This window comes from Tilletiopsis washingtonensis, assembly GCF_003144115.1.
Source record: "Tilletiopsis washingtonensis strain MCA 4186 unplaced genomic scaffold FA09scaffold_13, whole genome shotgun sequence".
Lineage (NCBI taxonomy): Eukaryota > Fungi > Basidiomycota > Exobasidiomycetes > Entylomatales > Tilletiopsis > Tilletiopsis washingtonensis.
In genome coordinates this window covers 15,522-34,875 of record NW_020312010.1, presented here as the reverse complement: position 1 = coordinate 34,875, position 19,354 = coordinate 15,522, and the positions used below count along the sequence as shown (strand labels likewise).

The 19,354-nt window shown below is 66.6% G+C and overlaps 10 protein-coding genes across 10 annotated transcripts; 5 read left to right on the top strand and 5 right to left on the bottom strand.

Moving 5' to 3' along the window:
* Positions 1-270: 270 nt before the first annotated feature.
* FA09DRAFT_47595 (hypothetical protein) lies at positions 271-3,346 on the bottom strand. Its single transcript, XM_025745683.1, has 14 exons — positions 3,026-3,346; positions 2,818-2,969; positions 2,621-2,764; positions 2,340-2,387; positions 2,173-2,283; positions 2,031-2,110; positions 1,925-1,976; positions 1,795-1,868; positions 1,714-1,732; positions 1,333-1,655; positions 1,213-1,275; positions 985-1,157; positions 437-927; positions 271-375 (listed from the first exon to the last, which is right to left on the bottom strand). Exons 1-14 carry the CDS (start codon positions 3,081-3,083, stop codon positions 334-336), a joined length of 1,830 nt encoding a protein of 609 aa, XP_025597541.1. The 5' UTR covers positions 3,084-3,346; the 3' UTR covers positions 271-333.
* A 1,299-nt stretch (positions 3,347-4,645) lies between these two features.
* Positions 4,646-5,755, bottom strand: FA09DRAFT_309068 (putative QRI8-E2 ubiquitin-conjugating enzyme; the record flags this gene model as incomplete). The annotated part of the gene is made up of 6 exons (XM_025740595.1): positions 4,646-4,720; positions 4,783-4,838; positions 4,895-4,957; positions 5,014-5,073; positions 5,131-5,193; positions 5,554-5,755. The coding sequence occupies 6 exons, from the start codon at positions 5,753-5,755 to the stop codon at positions 4,646-4,648; spliced, it is 519 nt and encodes a 172-aa protein (XP_025597540.1).
* A 248-nt stretch (positions 5,756-6,003) lies between these two features.
* On the top strand, positions 6,004-6,749 carry FA09DRAFT_330445 (hypothetical protein). The gene is made up of 2 exons (XM_025742604.1): positions 6,004-6,386; positions 6,628-6,749. The coding sequence occupies exons 1-2, from the start codon at positions 6,231-6,233 to the stop codon at positions 6,685-6,687; spliced, it is 216 nt and encodes a 71-aa protein (XP_025597539.1). The 5' UTR covers positions 6,004-6,230; the 3' UTR covers positions 6,688-6,749.
* Positions 6,750-6,839: 90 nt separating this feature from the next.
* On the bottom strand, positions 6,840-9,051 carry FA09DRAFT_330442 (hypothetical protein). The gene is made up of 8 exons (XM_025742603.1): positions 8,937-9,051; positions 8,713-8,874; positions 8,233-8,651; positions 8,077-8,171; positions 7,812-8,023; positions 7,700-7,756; positions 7,503-7,641; positions 6,840-7,450 (listed from the first exon to the last, which is right to left on the bottom strand). The coding sequence occupies exons 1-8, from the start codon at positions 8,999-9,001 to the stop codon at positions 6,872-6,874; spliced, it is 1,728 nt and encodes a 575-aa protein (XP_025597538.1). The 5' UTR covers positions 9,002-9,051; the 3' UTR covers positions 6,840-6,871.
* Positions 9,052-9,169: 118 nt separating this feature from the next.
* On the top strand, positions 9,170-10,617 carry FA09DRAFT_47413 (hypothetical protein). Its single transcript, XM_025745681.1, has 3 exons — positions 9,170-9,788; positions 9,846-10,070; positions 10,134-10,617. The coding sequence occupies exons 1-3, from the start codon at positions 9,299-9,301 to the stop codon at positions 10,418-10,420; spliced, it is 1,002 nt and encodes a 333-aa protein (XP_025597537.1). The 5' UTR covers positions 9,170-9,298; the 3' UTR covers positions 10,421-10,617.
* Positions 10,413-10,822, top strand: FA09DRAFT_330441 (hypothetical protein). The gene has a single exon (XM_025742602.1). It carries the CDS (start codon positions 10,447-10,449, stop codon positions 10,804-10,806), a length of 360 nt encoding a protein of 119 aa, XP_025597536.1. The 5' UTR covers positions 10,413-10,446; the 3' UTR covers positions 10,807-10,822.
* Positions 10,618-12,894, top strand: FA09DRAFT_47414 (hypothetical protein). Its single transcript, XM_025745682.1, has 3 exons — positions 10,618-10,824; positions 10,878-11,973; positions 12,089-12,894. Exons 1-3 carry the CDS (start codon positions 10,814-10,816, stop codon positions 12,743-12,745), a joined length of 1,764 nt encoding a protein of 587 aa, XP_025597535.1. The 5' UTR covers positions 10,618-10,813; the 3' UTR covers positions 12,746-12,894.
* FA09DRAFT_47392 (Josephin-domain-containing protein) lies at positions 12,787-14,912 on the bottom strand. Its single transcript, XM_025745680.1, has 5 exons — positions 14,777-14,912; positions 14,611-14,700; positions 14,188-14,527; positions 14,004-14,076; positions 12,787-13,950 (listed from the first exon to the last, which is right to left on the bottom strand). Exons 1-5 carry the CDS (start codon positions 14,823-14,825, stop codon positions 12,829-12,831), a joined length of 1,674 nt encoding a protein of 557 aa, XP_025597534.1. The 5' UTR covers positions 14,826-14,912; the 3' UTR covers positions 12,787-12,828.
* Positions 14,913-15,357: 445 nt separating this feature from the next.
* On the top strand, positions 15,358-16,685 carry FA09DRAFT_330436 (hypothetical protein). The gene is made up of 4 exons (XM_025742601.1): positions 15,358-15,753; positions 15,804-16,104; positions 16,203-16,434; positions 16,491-16,685. The coding sequence occupies exons 1-4, from the start codon at positions 15,396-15,398 to the stop codon at positions 16,560-16,562; spliced, it is 963 nt and encodes a 320-aa protein (XP_025597533.1). The 5' UTR covers positions 15,358-15,395; the 3' UTR covers positions 16,563-16,685.
* On the bottom strand, positions 16,485-18,868 carry FA09DRAFT_330435 (hypothetical protein). The gene is made up of 5 exons (XM_025742600.1): positions 18,550-18,868; positions 18,344-18,489; positions 18,040-18,217; positions 17,844-17,987; positions 16,485-17,785 (listed from the first exon to the last, which is right to left on the bottom strand). The coding sequence occupies exons 1-5, from the start codon at positions 18,658-18,660 to the stop codon at positions 16,784-16,786; spliced, it is 1,581 nt and encodes a 526-aa protein (XP_025597532.1). The 5' UTR covers positions 18,661-18,868; the 3' UTR covers positions 16,485-16,783.
* Positions 18,869-19,354: the final 486 nt, after the last annotated feature.

The window sequence follows — 19,354 nt, the reverse complement described above, 5'->3', positions numbered from 1 at the left end:
CGGCGACGGGTGCCATGGCTGTGTGCGAGGGTGTGGGGGTGAGGAAGGAACCATGACTGCGCGAGCCGTGCGGGAAGCATGCGCGTCCAAATTCTGGGCTCGCGCGCGCTTCCGCGGATCCCCAGGCGCGAGCCGCGCGTACACTCGTTGTTGAGCCTGCATCCTCCTCATGCCTCTGCTCTCGCGGCGATTCCGGCTCCAAGATAGTCCCACAGCAGATGAAGCACATAAGCAATCACGCCATATACATGAAACGGAGCAGGGAGGCAGACGAGCAGGTGGAAGAGGTATCTGCGAGAGCGGAGCAGGGAAGGAGCAGGTATCGACGGCAGCCTAGGCCGCGACCTTGCTCATGAGCTTCGAGAAGCGGCGGCCCTGGGAAGGTCTGCGTCAGAGAGCGGCACGGAGGCAGCAGCTCATCTCGCAGCACACTCACCAGGCCGGACTTCTCCTTCGTCGGCGTGTCGGCCGGTGCCTCGGCCTTGGTGGCAGCCGGCTTCGGAGCCGGCTCGGGCTCGACGGCAGCCTGCGCCTCCTGCTCCTTGGTCGGCTGCACGGCGGGGACGGACTCGGCGTGCGCAGCTGAAGCCTCGGGTGCGTCCTTGAACTCCTCCGTGACAGGCTCGGCAGCGGCCGGAGCGGCGTCGTCGTTGGAGGTTGCGGCGGCGGCAGCACCGCCCGCAGCGGCACCAGTAGCAGCGCCGGCAGCAGCGCCAGCCGCATCAGAGGCATCGAGCGTGCCGGCGACGACCTCGCCATACTTGCCGCCCTCGACGAGCTGTGCCGTCTTCTCGTCGCCGTACAGCGTCGCCCAGTCCTTGGCCTCGAGCGCCTTCTCCGACTTCTCCTGCGCCTCCTTGAGGCTCGAGCCGTTCTCGACCTCTGCAATCTCACGGCGCAGCGTGGCGGCGCAGGCGCGGCGTCCGACTGAGGCGGCGTTGGGTCAGCGAAAGGATATGCGCACAGCGACGCGGCGCGACGCACCAACGTGGATCTGCGTGTCGCCGTCCTTCTGCTCGTAGCGCCACTTGACGATGCCCTGGCCGTCGATGATGTGCTGGCGGTGCGCGACCGTGGTGCCGCGCGTGTAGGGCTCGAGCTCGAACTGCGCCACGCGCAGCTTCAGCACGAGAAGGTTGCGCTTCTCCTCGTCCTCGCTGTGGAAGCATGGCGTCAGGGCTGCGCGCTTCTAGCACACACACGCGTACTCACGCGCTGCCGCCCTTGCTCCACTTGCGCGTGACCTCCTCGAACTCGTCAGCGAGCTCCATGAAGCTGCGCGTCCGAACAGCGTCAGTCTCGGCGTGACGCATCGTCAGTCGGCACACGCACTGGTCGAAGCGCTTCTTGCGCTCGCCCTCGTTCTTCAGCAGGTCGTTCTCGCCGTCCTGCGGCTCGGTGAACTCGAAGCCAGTCGTGACGTTGCCGCCGAGGTCGGCAATGAGGCGGCTCGGCGGGATGTGGCCCTCGATGTCCGTCGCCTTGCTCGAGAAGACGACCTTGGAGCGCACGACGGGGTCCAGCAGCGGGCCGAGGACCATCCAGATGCCCTTGAAGATCCACGGCGCGTTGTGGATGTAGAGCGTGCCCAGCGACTCGGGGTAGAAGGCCTCGAGGCACTTGACGATGTACAAGATGCAGTTCCAGTCCATGTTCTGGCGGAGAAGCAGGTCAGCAAGGTGGCAGAGAAGAGGCAGCACGATTTAGGCTCACCTTCAGACCGAAGCCAGTCCTGCGGGGAGCGAGGATCGATGAGCACATGTGGGGCATAGGCATCAGCCAGACCGCACTCACAGGTCGAACATCAGCACGACCTTGTCGTTCGGCGGCTGCATGAGCAGGCGGAAGGACTCCATGGCGTAGATGACCTGAGCGAGAGAGGCATCAGCGCGGGGTGAGCACAAGCTTGCGTGCGAATACTCACATACTTCTCCATCGAGGAGGAGGGCTGGCCGAAGGTCAGGTGCTTGCGCACGCTGGGACGCACCTGTCAGCTGAACTCTTCTTCCGAAAGGGTGGAGGCTACGCACTGAATGTAGCAGATCGGCTGCTCGTTGATGGCAGTACCGAGCGCGTACGTCTTGCCTGAGCGCTGCTGCTCAAGGAAGTGCTGGCGAACGCGGGCGCTTCTCAGCGCGTGGTTTTGGCACAAAGCGTGCATCATCTGCTTACCGGGATCTGCTCGTTGCCGGCGTCGCCGCGCTCCTGGAGCGCCTCGACGTCGTTGTCGAGACGCCACTTCATGCACGTGCACAGCATGGCAAGAGCACGCGAGACGTCCCACTGTTGGGCCGAAGTGTGAGCTGGGCAGCGTAGGACAATGAGACAGGCGCCCTTACCTTGCGCGCGCGGAGGAAGCGCAGCATGGCCGTGTCCGGAGAGTCGCCCTGAGCAGGCAGAGTCAGCTTCTTGTCTTGCAGTTCTTCGGCTCAGTCTCGCAGTGCTCTGAACGGAGGAGCTGAGCGCAAGGGCTGCTCGGCTGCAGGGACACGCCGCAACAGCGCGTGCTCTTCGCACGCTGACTGAGGATCAGGCCTCAAGAAGACACGGCTCCGCCGCGTCGCCGGCTCTCTTTCGATCGCTCCCTTTCGCTCGCCATTCTGCGCGGCTCCGCACTCACCTTGACGAACTTCCAGTAGGCATCACGGAGCGCCTCGCCGCCGTACTCGTCCATGAGCGCCTTGAGCGCCGCAGCCTCCTCGGCCTCCTTGGCCGCATCCTTGGCCTTGTCGTCCTTGGCGATGCCCGAGTTCTTCGGGTCCGCCTGGAGTAGGGCGTCAGCATGTGCAGCCAGAGCCCTGCGCTCGGGACACACACCTTGGCCTTGTCGTCCTCGGCCTTCTGGTTCTTGAGCGCCTCGAGGTCCTGCTTCTGCGCGCCCTTCTTGGAGCCTGTCGCCTTCTCGCACGTGTCGAAGTAGCCCTGCCAGATCTCGCGCAGCTTCTGCTCCTGCTCGTCGGTCAGGTTGCCTGCGAGGACGTGAGCTGGCGCGCCACGGGTGCTTCTCGCAGCGCAGCACACGCACCGACGTAGCCGGGCAGCGCGGGCACGGGCTCGTTGGGGATCTCGTATTCCTTGCCCATGGTGTTGGTGTCGAGTGGAGGTGGGGTGGGTATGCCGGGGGGCGGTGAAGGTGTGGTATGCGGTACACAGGAGCTGTCCAATGGGAGTAAGACGAGGCGCAGATGGGAGTGCAGCCTAGGTGGTGTGGTGGTGGTCGGCAAGCAGGAAGTGTCGGCGGCACGATGCGGGGTAGCAGCGCAAATGGCCCCATGTGGCTCGCCGCTCGCTGCCCGTGCTATTCTCGTGGCTGTCAGCAGAGCAGGCGCACGAGCAGTCAGTCGGCAGAGGAACGAGCTGGCACTCGAGCTTGGGCGATGCGGCGCTGCAGCGCTGCGACTGCAGAGCTGGCCTCTCTCAGCTGCGTCTGGCTGCTGCTGCTGCTGCGGCTCGGCGCCGAGGTCGAGAACCGGGATCGCCGTCGTGCAGCGGGCACGAGGGCACGGCGGCCGCGCAACCGCCTGCTTCCCCGCAGCACGCTAGCGCGACGCAGCACAAGAGCGCGAGAACGTTGCTTGCCGAGCATGGCAGCTGCGTCACACGGCGGCGCATGAGGCATCAGGGCAGAGGGAGCTGGCCAGCGGCCTCGACGCACAGACATCTCGCCCGAGGCACGAGGCCGAGCCGAGACGCGCTAACGAAGGCCTCCACTGCGCCCCGCCGCACTCCGCTCGTGCCGCTGCGCCGCCTGCGCTGCCGTACCGCGCGGTGGTGCCACCGACAGCCTACCTGCTACGTTCTAGCACGCAGCACCTCAGACATCCTCTGCACCCGCAGGCTCTGCAAGCCGCATGCTGCAGGATCAGCAAGTCCTCTTCCTGGGCTGTTGAGCGCTGCGTCCGCGAGGGGTTGCGCGCCGGGAGAAGAAGCAGCATACTCTGCAACGGTGCGATGGGCAGGCAGCAGCGCCATGCACGCTCGGCACCGAAGCAGCTGCATGAGCACAGCGCGACAGTCCCCGCACCTCTGTGACGCAGCTCCGCGCCCTGTGAAAGGCTCCGTTGAGAAAAGTAGGCAGCAGGCCCTCCTCTTCCCCGCAGTGGGCCACCCCACAGAGCCAGGCTTGACGCCAAGAGCGACAGCGCCTAACGAAGCCTTGAAGGCGCATCAGCAACAGTTGCATGCTGCGTGTGCTTTGCGTTACACCCGCCTCGGCCGCTGCACCATGGCCTGGGCGGGTGCAGGGGCGCGACGTTGCGCCTCGGTTTGTGCGATCCTACAGCGACAGCAGCTGCTCACCGAGCCGCAGCCAGGCAGATCTTCCAGCAGGCGAGCCATCGCGAGCGGTCGCGTGACAGTGCTCGCAGGCTCGTGGTCGCACGGGAAAAGCCTCTCGTCTATGACTGCAGAGCGTGCTCGACGCAAGCGAGTGCTGCACCCTTGAACGCAGCTATCAGCCCTACATCAGCTGCCATCCGCAAACGCCTGACCCATCAGACGTCCAGACTCAGACGCAGCACGCACGAGAGATTATGCTGTATGAGAGAGGAGTAGTATGACAGTGACAAAGGACGGCGAGCGCCCGGAGGACGAGAGACTGAAAGCGGACGGGCGAGCGCGCACTCGTGTTCAACAGCGGCGCCGCCTAGAGGCCGAGCTGCTCGCGCACCGAGGCGCGGATCTTCTCTTCGTACGCCTTGGGGTCGTCGCGCAGCAGTTTCTGAAGCGCAGGACGAGCTGTCAGCGGAGAGCTTGCCATGATGGCGCCTGCTGCTGGCTCACGCAGGCATCAATGTTGGCGCCCGACTCGACGTTCGGCTCGGCAAGCATGCTCAGGACTGCAGGAGAGACCGTCAGCCAGGGCTGCAGCGGCGGTGCAAGAAGTCCGACGCACCGCTGAGCAGGATCTTCTCCGTCGACTGGATGGGGCTCCAGCGCTCAGAGGACGACTCATACACTGCAGCAGCAAACGTCAGCCCGGGCCAGTAGACAGAGATTCTGCGCGACGCTTACTGTTCGGGTCGTCGCCAGCTGCGTGGAGAATGGAGATGCACACCGTGCCGTCGGGGTAGACTGCATTGGACGCGGAGCGTAAGCGACGCACGCCGTGGCTGTTGCTGCTGCACACACCGTTCGGGTGGAAGATCGGCGGGTCGAACTTCATCGTCGGCGGGTCATGCGGGTAGGACGGCGCTGCCCGAGAGGCGAGTCAGTCTTGCCTCAGGATCGGCCCGGGAACAGCGCAAGAGCTGCGGCAGGTGTGGCCCGGACATGCTGCGAATGAGACATGCACCTCCAGATCGCGCCAGCTGCTCCCAACGCAGCTACTTGCCCGACCATCAGCGCATCAGGAGGTGGCAGCGAAGCAGCACCACCTGCGAGTCTCACAGCCACTCAGCACGGCATACCACTTCATTCAGATCGTAGCGCTGACCGCTGCGACGAGCGGCAAGGTTGCGCATCGTCCCGGCGCTCGAGCAGTCCGCTTTTCTTGCAGGCATCGTCCCGCCTGCACTGCAGCGCATTCTCCGCACCCAGCCGCACGGCACTCACGGAACTTGAGCTCAGCGCGGAAGACGCCGCCCTCGAACGGCGTGTCCTCGGGTCCCGGCAGCAGCGCCTCCCACGTCAGGAAGTCGTCCTCGCTGATGGGGCCGGTGGCGGGGAAAAGCGAGTGCGGGTCGCTGGTGAGCTGCTTGTACTCGACCTGCAGGCGGCGGATGGCGCCGGTGGTGGCGGTGCGCGACGAGAACATGGCGCGGCGCGTGTGTGAGGACGAGAGGGGATTGAAAAGCGACTGGCGAGGCTGTCAGTGGGGCGATCGGGCGCGCGCGGGGTGTTGATGAGCGAAGGATGGAGGCGCGCCGCCGCCGGCGCGCGGTGTTGGTCTGCTGCTGCAGCAGCTGAGCAGCCAGCCCGCGGCATCACACCGCTCTCGTCTATCTCGGCCGGCACCCTACCGCGGCTGCTGCGCACGGTGGCGCTCCCCACCGCGCCCGATCTGCCTTTGCGACCACAACCACCTCATCAGCAGCTCCACCTCCGCTGCCACTGCCTCGCTCCGCACCTCGCCTCTCTTGCGCTAGCCGCACCGGCCGCCGCATCTGCAGCTGCCCAGCCATCTGCCCGCCAGCCTCGGAACCCTCCACCTCGCGCCGCGCCGCACCAGCGCCTCATCAAGCCCGCACTCCTGCCTCGCGCGCCTCGTCTCTCCTGAGCCCACGCCCAGGATGCTCGGCAAGCTGCTCCACCTCACGTTTGACGCGCTGCTGCTGTCCATGGTGCTCTCGGGTCTGCGCCGCGGTTCGGGCCTGGCCGTTGATCTCAAGTCGCTGCCGATGGATGCGCGCGGCATCGTGCGCGGCTGGCTCGAGTCGGGCGAGTGGGTGAGTGGAAGCTGGCAAGCAGGGCAGCGATGTGCGATATAGACGTAGTGGGCGTCAGCTGTTGTAGCTGTGACTGCTAGACGTCATCTCGGCGCCAGACTTCTGGCCAGCCCCTTGCGTGCTTCGCGGTCGCTGTGAGACGGGCCTGCCCGAGCTCGGTTGTGCATGGATCTCGTACAGGCGGGGCCGCCAGCAAGTCGTGCACCACCGCGACACCGGAGCTCACTTTTCTCTCCCACAGGCCATGGATTTCACGACCGTCGTGCTCGGCCGATCGTCCTACTTCGAGCGGATCCGGTAAGCCCCGACTGCGCAAGCTCTCTGCCAGGACGACGGCTGTTTTCAAGATCATCGACCATCCCGCACAATTGGGCGTGCGGCCGTGCGCAGAGCCAGTCTCTTCTCGACGTGTATCGCTTCTCTCTTCGATCTGTAATTGTACGACCAGCCTCCTCCACACTTCAGTCAGCCTGCACTTCGTCTCATTACGCAATCTTCGCCGCGAAGCTCTTGATGAGCTGTACCGTCTCGGCAGGCATGTACTGCGTGGCAGCCGGGCTCGACGCAGCGAGCCACAGCACAATCGCAGTGGCGCCCAGCGCACCGGCGAGCAGCAAGCCCCTGGCGGGCTCAGCCTTGTCGTGAGCCGGCCTGCCTTGCCCGTCCGCGTCTGTCTTGCGGCGCCGCCGCTTCTGCAGCTCTGGCTCCGGCGGCGGAGACGGCGGCGGAGAGACGGCAAAGTCCCGGACGATGGCGCGCACATCGCCATTCAAGGCGGTGCGCGCTCGCTCGTCTCGTGTCCTCCACGAGCTAGCGCTTGCGGGCCGGTGGAGGCGAGCAAAGGTGCGCAGCACCGACTGGGGACCCATGACGCCTGTCGATGCGCCCAAGCCCGCAACCGGCTCCAGCGGCCCGTGTTCAGCGGCAATCGCGGCTGCCTGCTGCAGAAGTGCCGGCAGCGAGTTGCTGTCGATGCTGCTCGGCAGGCGCGAGAGCATGTGGTGCAGCTCGGCGCCGTCTTCTCCGTCTTGGGCCAGGATCTCGGCGCGCTTCGACAGCAGCATCTGTGAAAAGTGCTCAGCGTGACGCCGCAGCGGCTGAAGCGAGGGTGCTCACCGCGACAGTGAGATAGAGCACGCCGCTCTGTCCGTCCACAAGCAGGTAGTCGAGCACTTGCGCGGCCAGCTCTGGCGCAATATCGTGGGCAAAGCCGGTGATCTGCCAAGAGAGTGCGAAATACGGCAGCGGCGACGCGCTGTGAGGCCGTGAACCTGTCAGCTGGATGCCGAGCGCTAGCGCGTTGGCGTACGCACGCTTCCACCACCGCAGCAAGCTCTGCATCCACTTTGCGCAGCAGGTTGCGCGTGAGCCTGTGAGAGCAACGTCAGCCACGGCAACGCTCGCCTCAGCTCGGGCGGCACGTACTTCAGCCCGCCGAGCGCGGGGTCCAGCCCGCGTGTCATGTAGTCTCGCAGCCAATGCAGACTCAGGCGGGAGCTCGCCAGTACGACGAGATCCCTCTCCTCCGCGCTCTGCCAGACGGCGGGCGTGCCATCGAGGCCCGCGACCGTAAAGCGCTGGCTGGACAGGTCTGGACTGAGGGTGAGGAGCAGCAGCGAGATCACGTCGTGGTATCCCTTGGCGCACTGTCAGCTGGAACAGCGCAGCGGCTGCTCACGCCGGCGCTCACCTGGTAGTAGCAGAGTGCTGGCGTCGTGCGCAGCACTCGGCGAATGACGTCGGTCAGCTGCGCTCTTCGCTGCGCACGATCTGCTGCGGACACCGCTGGGAATGAAGCGTGAGCGCTTCGCTTACGGGCAGGCCTACGGGTCCGCGGCGTACGCACAGGACTCCCATGCTCGCCCTGCGAAGCTGCGGTCGACATCGAGCTGGACCTGGCTCTCGTCTCGGTGCGCAACAGAAAGTGGCTGCGGCTTGGCGCGTTTCTTCGGTGTCCTCTTCTTTGAGCCTGCCGGCCGCGAGCCGGCGCGGCTGGCGGAGGCTTCGCTCTCAGTGTGGTAGGCCACACTGGACGCGCGGGAGCGCACGGCAGACTCAGATGCTGCTGACTTGTGCTGTCGACGGCGGGCGCGCTTGGTAGTAGCGACCTCCCACTCGGCATCGTCAGACGTGGCGTCGAGCTCCTCCACATCCGCCTCCTCATGGCCGGCAGCGGCATGGCCAGGAGCGAGATGAGCCGGCGAGAACGCTGAGCTTCGGTTCTGCAGTTGCGCGAGATGATCAGGCAGGTCCAGGAGGACAAGCCTGGAGCATGTGTGTCAGCTGCGACGTGAGCACGGTCAGAAGCCGCCGGGCTGGCACTGACCACGCCTCTGTGCGGCCTGACGTCCAGTCGGGCGAGGCGGGACCGGATCTTGACGGCGGATTCTCGGTGCTCGCATTTGAGGAGCTCGCCTCTCCTCGAGACATATGGCTCTGCTGCGCGCCGGCGAAGCCCGAAGCTGACAGAGCCCGTGCCCGCATCTCGCTGGATCCAACGGGGTGTGAGCAGTGCAGCATCGCGCGTGTCGTCGAAGCCACCGGACCTACCTGAGCGGCAGCTGCGTCGCGAGCGTCGTGCTGCCAGACGCAACGACATCCCTGGTCGATGCCATCGGGCGGCCACTTGTCGAGGGCACCAAGCGTCGGACGTTGTGGAGGAGCGAAAGCAAGGGGCAGAGGAGAAGAGAGCGCGCGCGCGCGCGCGGCTGGCGTCCGTGCGTCGTTGCGCGCATTCTCGGCCTTGCGCGCGCGCGCCGCAGCGTTCCTGGAGATCTCCGTCCTCACCACCATCGCTCCACCCGGCCGCATCGTCCCTCGCCGCTCCATAGCGACGCCTCCACACGCTCAGCAGCCGCGCTGCGGACAGGCTTGACGCCTTGCTGTGCTGCCACCTCGGGCTCGCTGCCACCATGGCCGCGGCCGTGAGCAGCGCACTGGCGCCCGAAGCGCGAGGCCTCCTGCCGGCCCTGCCGCGCGACAACGGCGAAGGGCCCAGCCGTCACCACCTGCGCTCCGCGAGCCGATCACGAACGCCCTCTGATGTTGATCGCAAGGTGCTTGACCGTGGTGCGCTGCAGCGGCCGGTGTCCGAGGCGCCCAGCAGCCCGCTCAGCGAGGTCCCGCCGTCGCTCTACGAGTCTGAGCCCGAGGCCGTAGACGAGAAAGCAGTGTCTGCAGCCTCTTTCAGCCTGCATGGACTGTTGCAGTCTCCGGGCAGCCGATTCGTGGCGCCGAGGACGGAGGACGCCCGCCGTCTGGGACCTGCAGAGGCGCGTGCGCTCGTCGAAGAAGTGGTCATCATGGCGCGCCAGCCTCTGGTGCTCACGCACTGCGACGGGAGCAACGAGTGGTCTCAGAGTTGGAACATGAGCAATTGCCGTCGCGGTCTTGCTTACCCAGGTCAGTATGTGCTCGCGGCAGGCATGTCACGCACGTGTGGCTCACAGATGACTGCAGACCTGCTCGATCGAGGATCGGGCGCAGCTGCGCGCCGCCACAAATTCTACGCAGCAGGCGCCGCAGAGCTGAGCGAGACACCAGATGCCTGGGAAGCTCGTCTTGGCAAGGGCAGAGACCGTCAAGCCGATGCTCAGCGCTGGGCCAGCAATCAGCGCAGAGATGGGTTCGCGAGCCGGGTTACGGCTGTTGACGAGGCGCTGAGAGTGCTGGGTGATGGCCCTCGTGAGTGCATCTACTGAGCGCGCTGCAGGTGATGTTCCTAATCATGACTCTCCACATGTGTAGCCACGTACAGCTACTCCGTGCGCGGCATTGTGCATTACGGCGAGCCGCTCCCGTCAGATGCCTCTGGCCCACAGATCCAGTCGCGTCTGCTGCCCGCGATGCCTGTTCCAACGCCGGCAACAGCAGTGCCGCCGATGCCATGGGACCTGCGACAGACCGGCGATCCGTGCACGCTGGACGTCGCCGGAAACGACAGCATCGAGCCGCTCTGCAAGGCCCCTTGCGCAGCCGTTCAGACTGTGAGACAGTCGCGGACGGCCATATGCGATAGCTCAGCCGCTGATTAGTGCTCCCGCCGCAAACGCAGAGCGCGATGGTGCATGCTGAAGCAGGTGCGACATCGCTGTGGGTCATGACTGGCACCGCCGACGCCGAAGCGCTTGCCGAGCATTGCGCGACCATCGGCAAGCACCTGGACGTCGGAGAGCGCGCCTTGTCTGTCGATGAGCTGCGCGCGGCTCCTCCAACCGTCGTGATGTACGTCCACGAGCAGCAAGTCGGCGATATCGTGGTACTGCCGCCTCTGGGTGCGGCTCAGGTGAGGCCAAATCGCGCACCCGCATGCCACATCACTCACGCCTGCATGCCAGATCGTGAACAAGGGCGCCAGAGTAGTGCGATCGCGCACTTCGCATCTCACGCTCGACTCGTTGGCTCTCGCGCTCGACAGTGAGCTGCCGATGTACCAGAGGTGAGACGCGTGTGCAGCGGTCAAAGCTTGCGCGCTGATGCTCTCGACGCCAGGCTTTGCAAGCGCGAAAGCTTCGGGATCAAGCACCACATCGAGCATCTCGTCCGGGCCGCGACCGAGCAGTCCGGAGTCCTTCCTCCAGGCGAATTCCGCAGGGCGCTCCTGCTCTTTCGCCGCTGCCTGGTTGACTCGTGGTCCGGCTACGACGAGGAGAGCGAAGAAGAGACGCAGGTCCGCAAGCTCGAGGCAAACTCTGCCGAGTGCGACGTCTGCCATGCGGCGCTGTGGCAGTCGTACTGGCAGCTCGAGCCCACGGACTCCGCAGACGTCTCCGACTCCGAGGGACGAGCTGCGCTCCGACCGCCTGATCCGTCGGCCGCACAGTCGGCTTTCCGCCTGTGCAGCATGTGCTATGCCAGCGGCCGCCTGTGCAAAGGCGAGCCGCCCGACGCGCTGCAGCCATTCATGTCGCAGGCCTTTCAGACGCTCGTCGACATGTACAACCGTGCAGCGGAGGTGCTCGCCGAGCGGTGGGGCCAGGCCGGGATAACTGAGCCGCTGGGCGTCAAGCCCTATCAGCACTTCGAGGGTCTCGAGGGCGTGGCCGCGGCGCAGCCGCATCGCGCAGGCCACCGTTTGTACTGGATCCGCACGCAGCCCAACGAGGAGAACGTGGCAAAATGCCGGTCATGCGGCTCACCCGAGACGGCGCCCAACCGCTTCAAGTGCAAGCCTTGCCACTACTCTTTCTGCTGGCCGTGCATCCTCAAGAATCACTATATCCACGCCATCGAGGGCCTGAACTCGTCGCCCCAGACGTTCCACGACCTGCACCGAGGCAAGGCGCAGGAGCTCTACTACGAGTGGCACGCCAGCCCGGCAGCCGTGAACCTGAAGCGCGCGCCTCTTGCTCGCCTCGTCAGGGTAGTGAGAGAGAGCGCCGCGCCGCGTCTGCTGCACCCGCGAGCGCAGGCAGGCTACCTCGACGGGCCAAGGATCGTCGGTGCAATCTCCTTGGGCTCAGCGTCGGCGAAGAAGAGAGCGCGCAAGACCCGCAAACGGCGCTCGTCTGAGCTGCAGACGCTCAGTCCGAGTCCGCAACCTGTGCGACGCGCCAAGGCACCCCGTCTGTCGGCAAGCGCGCCCGCCGTGAGTCTCTCGCCTGCAGGAGCACAGCTTTTGCTTACGCAAGTGGCCTCCGCAGTCTGAGCAGCCAGCTGCTGTGCTCGCGGATGATGCGTCGTCGCTGTCTGATGAGATGCAGAGCGCCGACGACGGCGACAGCTCCGTCGCGCCCGAGGATGCCGACATGGACGGAGACGACGACGATGCTGCGGATACTGCCGACGAGGAGCACGCCTCGGCAGCCCAGGCTGGCCGGCCGCCGACGCGGTGGTGGAGGTCGGCCCATGCCTCGAAGCGCGCAGCCGCAGGCGATGCCGCTGCTGGGAGCGGCTCGGCGTCTGGCTCGCATCTCGACGGCGCTTCGCTGCACACGGCAAGCGAGCTTCGCGCGCTGGCAGATGCCGTCGCAGCGCAGGAGCGTGCCGCCGCGGCCAGAGAAGCCGCGCATGTCCAGCGCCACCACGAGCTGCTGCGTGTGCTGTCTCTGCGGACCGAGCGCGAAGAGCGACTGGAGCGCAGCGTCGCCGACCTGTCCCTCCGCATCCGCCGCTTCGAGCAGCAGCTCGCCGAGAAGGTGGGCGATCCGTCGAACGGATTTCCGGACAGCTCGCTGCGGCTGTCTGCCGCAGCCTCGCTGTCGGCGCTGCGCTCCACCGGCGCGCCGCCTGGTGCACAGCTGGCCGTCGTACCCGAGCCGCGGCACAGCGCCACGCCCTCGCCCCTGCCGCCCGCAAGTGGCCCGCCGTACGCGGCCAACGGCACCGGCCACTCCATCTCCCCGCCTGCTCCTTTCTGATGTGCGTCTGCTGTCACCGCCTATACCAATGTCGTCATTGCCCTGCTGCCGCCGCCTCCCTTGCCTGTCCCTCTGCAGGCGCTCTAGGCGCCGAAGCGAGCCAGGCGCCGTCGGCGGATCTCATCCGGGCTGAGCACCTCCGCCGGCTCGTCCTCCTCGTCGCTGCTGTCCTCGGCGCCGCTGCCGGATGCAGCCTTGCGCTCCTCCTCTGCACGCGTCGGCAGCCCACGCGCCTTTCTGTCGGCGTCCTCCTGCGCCTGTGCCTCCTGGCGCTTCGCCTCTGCGCGCAGCTTGGTGATGCGGTCGACGTCGGCGGGCGGCGGCGTGCGCTCTGGCTGCTGCTGGCGTGAAGAGCCGGTGAAGGCGAAGCCGTCCTCCTCGAAGCCGCCGGCGTCTCGCATGCTGGCCGCGAGAGCGCGCTGCAGATCGGCATCCTCATCGTCATACGTGCGGTCGCGTCTTGGCCCGCTCGGCACTGGTGCGTCGCGCTCCTCATCGGAGTTCTCGAGCGAGTGAAAGGCAATCTCGTCATCGTCGTCGTCGAGATCTTCGATGCCATCCAGTGCCGCTCCGGCGAGGACTGGGTTCAGGAACGGCGAGCGGTGCGCGCTGCCCGTGCCGTCCTGCGATGCGCCCTCCTCCTCGTCTGACTCGAGACTGATGGCTGTCTCTCGGGACGCCCCGCTCTGCTCGTCGCGACCTTGGCGTGCGCGAGAGGCACGGCGGCGATTGCGGGCCCCGCTTGCATGCGGCAGGCTCTGCGGCAGCAGGCGAGCGCGCTGGCGTGAAGGCGCAAGCGCATCGACATGCGCATCGGTCTCGGGACCCGAGTCGCCCATGCCCAGGCCGCCGCGGAGCTCGTCGTCAGAGCCCAGCTCGACAGAGCGTGCGCGCCGGGTGCCGTGTGGTGGCCTGCCGCTGCCAGACGCAGAGCCGCCTGCCGCGCGAGAGCTACCGGCAGAGGGGCCAGCCTCCGCAGCAGAGCCGCCGATGTGCGCCTGCGCCATAGAGGCGCGGAGTGCAGCTTGCAAGTCTGCGTCCTCCTCGCTGTCGTTGCCGAGCACCGGAGAAGACTCGACGGCGCCAGACGATGCTGCTGCAGCGCTTGGCAGGGTGCGCGCGAGCTCGTCGGCAGGTGAAGTGTGGAGAGGGTTCGGCGTGCCGGTCGCCCGGACGACAAAGACGGAGTAGCCCTCTGTCTCGCACTGCAGAGGAGGCGTGAGCCCAGATGCGCATGCACGCAGGAAGTAGCACCCACCTGATCCAGCAGCGCGCCGAGATACGAGGGGCCCACCCACGCAGGCTCGTCGATGTGCGAGTTGAGGTTGAACCTGTCGCGCACGATCAGCTCCGGCATCTCGAAGCTGTGACTGGCGACGCAGACGATGCCGCTCCACAAACAGCTGTCCCTCCTCACTGCCGGTTCAGCTCTCGCAACTCACCACCAGCCGCGCCCGAAGCCGCGGATCGTGAACCAGTGCTGCTGCAGGTTGAGGACAAAGGCAGCCTGCTCCTCCGGCGCATCGTGATACTCGCGCATGCTGGCCGAGCGCCAGCGTTCGAGCGAGAGGTTCCAGATGCCCAGCGCCGCCTCCATCACGCCCAGCGAGAAGAAGCCTGCGGAAGCATGGGCACCGTAGTCAGCCTCGAGGTGCCTTGCGCATGCTGCGGCGGACCCACCTGTGGCATCCACATTCAGGCTCCCCTCGTCGCGGCCGCGCGCCTCCCATGCAGCATCGTCGAGCTCAGCGTGCTCGAGGTCGTCCATCTGCGCGGCAATGTCTGCAGAAGCGATGTGAGCCACAGTTGAAGGCAACACGGTGAGATCGCTTGCACCGGCAGCAGTGCTGGAAGGCCAGACTCACCGGCCAGCTGGCTCGGGTCGTAGTACGAGCCCTGAAGCAGCGCATTGAGCGCGTGCTGCGCGCAGAGCATGCTGCCCTGCTCCTGCTTCTCTATGAACCGGCAAGGGGTCAGCCACGAGACACGGGACTGCAGACATGTGCGATGTCCATGCTGTCGTAGACGCACCATGGTGCATCACACCTCGCAGCGCGCGCGCTGCCGGAGACGAGGCCATGCCGGCACGCCGAAAAGGGGTGGCGCGGCGGCGAGTCGCTGCGGTGCCTCAGGCCCGAGCAGAGCAGGTAAGAGGATGAGCTCGGAGAGCCGCTGCAAGTCGAGCGCCGGCTAGCTTGGCAGAGTGAGGGGCGCAGAAGGGCGATGTGGAGCGGAGGCGAGTGGCAAGCGGTCGATCACGATGCGCTTCTTGCTTTGTGTTGCGCCGCGTCGCGCCGCGCAGGCGGCTGCGCACCGCCGCGCGCCTCATCAAGACCGATTTCTCGCACGGGCCACCCGCCGCCTGCTGACAATAAGGCCTGCTGCTATGATCTCGGTGCTTCTGGCAGAGGCTAGGAAGAGCTTGAACTGATATCCAGCCGCCGAAACCCTCTACAGAGTGTACAGCCGCAACAGCCGCGAGTGACGAGGCCAATGATCGGCGGCAGGGGCTGGCTGCTGATAGCGTGCGCGCCGCGGCGTGAGAAAGGGGTCCGCACTCGCAGTCGGCTGGCTTGGCCGCCCTGCTGCGCGTCCCGCCCTCCACCCGACCACCACCATCCCAGACCCACCTGCCGCATACCCCGCCCTGATGCGTCTGCGCCGCCCGCGCGCGCCGCACGCGCTCTTCCTCGCACTCCTGGCCCCACCAGCCTCTGCGCGCGCCTTCGACTGCGAGCTCGCGCCGCCACACGTCAGCGCAGCCTACTCGCTGCCCGCCGTGCCCTTCTCGCTCCTCACCGAGACCGCCACGCCGCCAAGCACGACGCAGCTGCACATTCGCGGCTCGCTGTGCGCCGTGCTGCGCGACGCCGGCGGGCACGAGGAGTGCGGCCCCGAGACGCTCATCTGCACGCGCGTCGTGAGCGTGCTCGACGGCGTGGAGCACACGACGCAGCTCGTGCAGAACGCGGCGCGCGACCACGACTGGCAGGTGCACGAGGGCGATGGTGAGTCGACAGCACTTGCGTGTTAGCTGCTCCGCTGACCGCCTCCACAGGGCACCTCAATCTGACACTGCACGCCGCCGAGTATGGCCACGTCGTGCAGCGCACAGAGCTGCACATGGTCTGCGACCGCGCTATCGCTGCAGACTCGCCGCCGCGTCTCGAGGGCTTCGACGCCATTGCCGGCGTGCTCAGGCTTGTGTGGAACACGCCCTCCGCCTGCTCGCACGCGCCAGGCGAGCGCCCGCCGCCCGTCGCGGAGCCGGAGCAGCCCGAGAAGCAGCTGCCAGACAGTGGAGATACGGCTGCGGAGGGAAGCGGCGGCTGGGGCTTCTGGTCATGGCTCTTCTTCCTGTGAGTGCTGCACGTTTTGTGTGACAGGCGTCAAGGACACGTCCGGCATGCTGCGAGCCTGGTCTGCGCTCATCAACTGACGCATCGCACTGACGCAGGTCTTTCGTGTTTGGCGCTCTGCACTTGACTGGACGCTACCTCCGTCTTCGGCGAGAGAGCGCCAATCCAGGCAGCACCGAGGAGGACGGCACATCGGTGGCCGCCGGCCTGCGCGCGGCGCGCACCATGGTGCCGGACGGCCTCTCGCAGTCAGTGCGTGACTTTGCCGTCGCAGCCAAGGCGACTGTGCAGCGGCAGGGCGGCGAGCTGTGGCGCGAGGGTCCGTATCTGGTGCGTCGCCGTGGCCGTGCGAATCTCGGCCCATGTCTGACGCAGCTCGCGCCCAGTTCCGCGAGTTCGGGCGCCATCTGGTCCGCACCGTGTCCGGCAACTCGCGGGCGGGCTACGAGCCAGTGTGACGTGCCGCCCTCCGCCTCTGTGCTTTCCCTCGGCCTTCCTCTTCTCACACTCTCCCTGTATACTTGCATCCTGTACTTCTACCCAAGCCATATTACCTCTCAGTCGAAGAAGCTTGCTTGACCAAGACGCGTCAAGACTGCAGTCGAGATGCTGGGAGCCCTCTGCACACCTGCCCGCGGCCTCGTGAGTGGTATGCTATTAGCGGTGCAGCAGCGCGCTGCTACTTGCGGCTTTTCGTACCCGCCTCTGCGCCGCTGCCTGCTGCGTCTTCGTTGTCGCTCTCGCTGTCCGGCTCCGGCTCGTCGCCGGCGTGCTGCACCTCGAGCCACTGCGCCATGTACGCGCAGCCCTCGGCGTTGACCGGGCCGCCCGGCTCGCAGAAGTCGAAGACGGGGCACGCGCCGCACGGCGTCTCGCTCCAGCCCACGTGCACGGCGAGCGGCTTGAGGGCGCGGTACACGTACATGCCGGCTGCGGCCGTCGACATCTCCTCGACGTCGTCGTCGTCGCCGTCGACGGCGCCCAGTGCCGCGTTCTTGACGGCGCGCCCCCGCGACGAGGACTTGTGGCGGTGCTTCTTCTTGCTGCCGTGGCGCTTGGACGACGAGCGGGAGCGCGAGCGCTTGCGCGAGCTGGAGTGGTGCTTGCGCGACGAGTGCGACGACTTGCGGCTGCTGCTCTTGTGCCGCTTCTTGCTGGAGCTGGAGGACTTTGAGCGCTTGCGCGACGACTTCGAGCTGCTCTTGCGCTTGCGCTTGCGCGAGTCCGATCTGCTACTCGCGTCGCTGCCGCTGCCACTCTCGGAGCCGGACGCTGAGCTGGCGCTTCCGCTGCTGCGGCCGCTGTCGCTACCAGATTCGCTTCCGTTGTCACTCCCGCTGTCGCTGCCGCTCTCCGAGCCGCTGTCGCTGCCCGACGACGAGCTGCTCGAGCTCTGCGTCTCCATGCCGTCGACGCTGCCGGGCCGGTAGTCGGCGTCGTACACCTTTTTCCCACCTCCGCCGTCGCCGCCGCCAGGCATGCACGGGATCTTCTCGATCTTCTCGTCGAAGACGAGCACGTCGAGCAGCGACTGCACGTCCTCGACGCCGAGCGGGATGTCGGTGACCTTGCGTGCCTTGAGCCAGCGCAGGCATGCGGGAGCAGTAGGCAGCTTCGCCGTGTGCGAGGCCGGGTAGAGCGGGCCGAGCGAGTTGCCCTGCGCGTCGCTCGACGGCCATGTCTGCAGGCGGCTCGCGCCTCAGCGGAGTCGTGCCGCACGCCACGCCGCGCGGACTCACCTCGTTGGCAATGTGGCGGTACAGCATGAGGCACAGCTGCTCGATGAACGCCGTGTCGAGCTCGTTGTCTGTGTACCACGGCCCGCCGCTGAGCTCGACGCTGGGTGTCAGGCCGTAGAGCATATAGATCTTGCGTGTCGGAAACTGCCGGGGGGAGTCAGCAGTGCACATGCTGGCGTGGCACGCGCCGGCTCACCTTGACGCTCTTGACCACCTTGACGAGCTGCTTCTGCTCGAGGTTCTTGAGACAGCGCGTCATGACCGACTGGTGCAGATTCGAGCGCGTCTTGAGCTGCTTCGTCCAAATGCCCTCGGTGCCCGAGTCCTTGATGAGCGAGTAGATGATGCCCTCGTCGCCTTCCATGGAGCCCATTCTGTCGCAGCGTCAGCACAGAGCCAAGCAGCAGACAGCTGCAGTGACAACCCCGTCGGCCTGCGCATCCCACCGGATGTCTCCGCGCGCAGACTGCCCGTCCAACGCGCCGACTCCAGCAACTCACACACTGGCTTCGCCCTTGCTCACGGCCGTGTAGTGCATCGCGCCCCCAACCTTGCTCGCGGTGAAGAGGCTCTTGCGCAGCAGCCCATTGATGGCGGCGAGCTGGCGGTCGATGTCCAGCTCAATGTCCTTGAGGTCCGTGAGCGTCTGCGGCGCACGCGCGTCAGCAATCGGCCTTCAGATGCGCGGAGGCCAGCGCCCACGCACATTGTTCGGCCGGCTCATGGCTGCCTGCCACACAACCTTCTCGTCGGCGTTCATGCCGCTGCCGGAGCGCGAGCTGCCCGCCGTGGCGCTGCGCTTCGAGGAGGACGGCATGGCGACGGGAGCCCGCTGCGGGCGTGCTGCGGCCGAGGACGAAGAGCGGCGCGCAGCGCGAGCAGCGGCGTCTGAGCCGGCGTGGGGCGGAAGCGGTGCGCTTCTGGCAGCCGTTCACAGCGGCAGACGCAGCACCCGGATGTCGGCGCGCAAAGTGAGACTGTGGGGTGGGCGGGCGATGGTGGAGGGCAGGTGGACGAGGCTGGCGCGACGCGTGGTCGGAAGGCAAGCTGCTTCACGCCAGAATTTTAGTTGAGCCGCGGCGGCAGCCCGACCGTGGGGAACGACGCTTACGTCTGCGTGGAGCTCGCGTCCCACCTCAACATCCTTGGTCTGGCGCAACGTCTCAAGCAGCGCAGGACCCTTACATGCCACAATGTTGGACGTCGTCGATCGAGCCTAGCCCCGATGCTCCAGTAGCATGATCCGGCAGGGTGCCGATGCCGTGTGGCAGAACGGAGCCGCCGCGCGCTGCATGTGAAGCGCGCCGGGTGCGACCTCATCAACCCGCCCACCTCACCACGCGTCGTTTTGCTTCCCGCCCACGTCGGTGCGGCCGCTCTGGCGCCGTAGTCGAGTGCCATGTCGCACCGCCGTAGAGCACGCGGACGCTTCAGGCGCGCCACGTGGCAATCGCTTTGGGGTGCTGCCGCGCTGGGAGCGGGGCCAGAGCCCGACGGCAATCGCCTCAGGG

Excerpts from the sequence above, each read along its gene's own strand:
- FA09DRAFT_47595 (XM_025745683.1), bottom strand. The coding sequence starts at position 3,083 with ATGGGCAAGGAATACGAGATCCCCAACGAGCCCGTGCCCGCGCTGCCC. Across the intron at positions 1,869-1,924 it reads CCTCCTCGATGGAGAAGTAT|GTCATCTACGCCATGGAGTC; the intron begins GTGAGTATTCGC and ends TCTCTCGCTCAG. Across the intron at positions 376-436 it reads CGAAGGAGAAGTCCGGCCTG|GGCCGCCGCTTCTCGAAGCT; the intron begins GTGAGTGTGCTG and ends AGACCTTCCCAG.
- FA09DRAFT_330445 (XM_025742604.1), top strand. The coding sequence starts at position 6,231 with ATGCTCGGCAAGCTGCTCCACCTCACGTTTGACGCGCTGCTGCTGTCC. Across the intron at positions 6,387-6,627 it reads GGCTCGAGTCGGGCGAGTGG|GCCATGGATTTCACGACCGT; the intron begins GTGAGTGGAAGC and ends TCTCTCCCACAG.
- FA09DRAFT_330442 (XM_025742603.1), bottom strand. The coding sequence starts at position 9,001 with ATGGCATCGACCAGGGATGTCGTTGCGTCTGGCAGCACGACGCTCGCG. Across the intron at positions 8,652-8,712 it reads TCAGGCCGCACAGAGGCGTG|GCTTGTCCTCCTGGACCTGC; the intron begins GTCAGTGCCAGC and ends CACATGCTCCAG. Across the intron at positions 7,757-7,811 it reads CCCGCGCTCGGCGGGCTGAA|GCTCACGCGCAACCTGCTGC; the intron begins GTACGTGCCGCC and ends TTGCTCTCACAG.
- FA09DRAFT_47413 (XM_025745681.1), top strand. The coding sequence starts at position 9,299 with ATGGCCGCGGCCGTGAGCAGCGCACTGGCGCCCGAAGCGCGAGGCCTC. Across the intron at positions 9,789-9,845 it reads TCGCGGTCTTGCTTACCCAG|ACCTGCTCGATCGAGGATCG; the intron begins GTCAGTATGTGC and ends AGATGACTGCAG. Across the intron at positions 10,071-10,133 it reads AGTGCTGGGTGATGGCCCTC|CCACGTACAGCTACTCCGTG; the intron begins GTGAGTGCATCT and ends CCACATGTGTAG.
- FA09DRAFT_330441 (XM_025742602.1), top strand. The coding sequence starts at position 10,447 with ATGGTGCATGCTGAAGCAGGTGCGACATCGCTGTGGGTCATGACTGGC.
- FA09DRAFT_47414 (XM_025745682.1), top strand. Across the intron at positions 11,974-12,088 it reads TGTCGGCAAGCGCGCCCGCC|AGCGCCGACGACGGCGACAG; the intron begins GTGAGTCTCTCG and ends GATGAGATGCAG.
- FA09DRAFT_47392 (XM_025745680.1), bottom strand. The coding sequence starts at position 14,825 with ATGGCCTCGTCTCCGGCAGCGCGCGCGCTGCGAGGTGTGATGCACCAT. Across the intron at positions 14,701-14,776 it reads GCGAGGTGTGATGCACCATG|AGAAGCAGGAGCAGGGCAGC; the intron begins GTGCGTCTACGA and ends GCCGGTTCATAG. Across the intron at positions 14,077-14,187 it reads GGCTTCGGGCGCGGCTGGTG|GTTCAACCTCAACTCGCACA; the intron begins GTGAGTTGCGAG and ends CGTGCGCGACAG.
- FA09DRAFT_330436 (XM_025742601.1), top strand. The coding sequence starts at position 15,396 with ATGCGTCTGCGCCGCCCGCGCGCGCCGCACGCGCTCTTCCTCGCACTC. Across the intron at positions 15,754-15,803 it reads GCAGGTGCACGAGGGCGATG|GGCACCTCAATCTGACACTG; the intron begins GTGAGTCGACAG and ends CCGCCTCCACAG. Across the intron at positions 16,105-16,202 it reads TGGTCATGGCTCTTCTTCCT|GTCTTTCGTGTTTGGCGCTC; the intron begins GTGAGTGCTGCA and ends GCACTGACGCAG.
- FA09DRAFT_330435 (XM_025742600.1), bottom strand. The coding sequence starts at position 18,660 with ATGCCGTCCTCCTCGAAGCGCAGCGCCACGGCGGGCAGCTCGCGCTCC. Across the intron at positions 18,218-18,343 it reads AGCAAGGGCGAAGCCAGTGT|AATGGGCTCCATGGAAGGCG; the intron begins GTGAGTTGCTGG and ends ACGCTGCGACAG. Across the intron at positions 17,988-18,039 it reads AGGTGGTCAAGAGCGTCAAG|TTTCCGACACGCAAGATCTA; the intron begins GTGAGCCGGCGC and ends TCCCCCCGGCAG.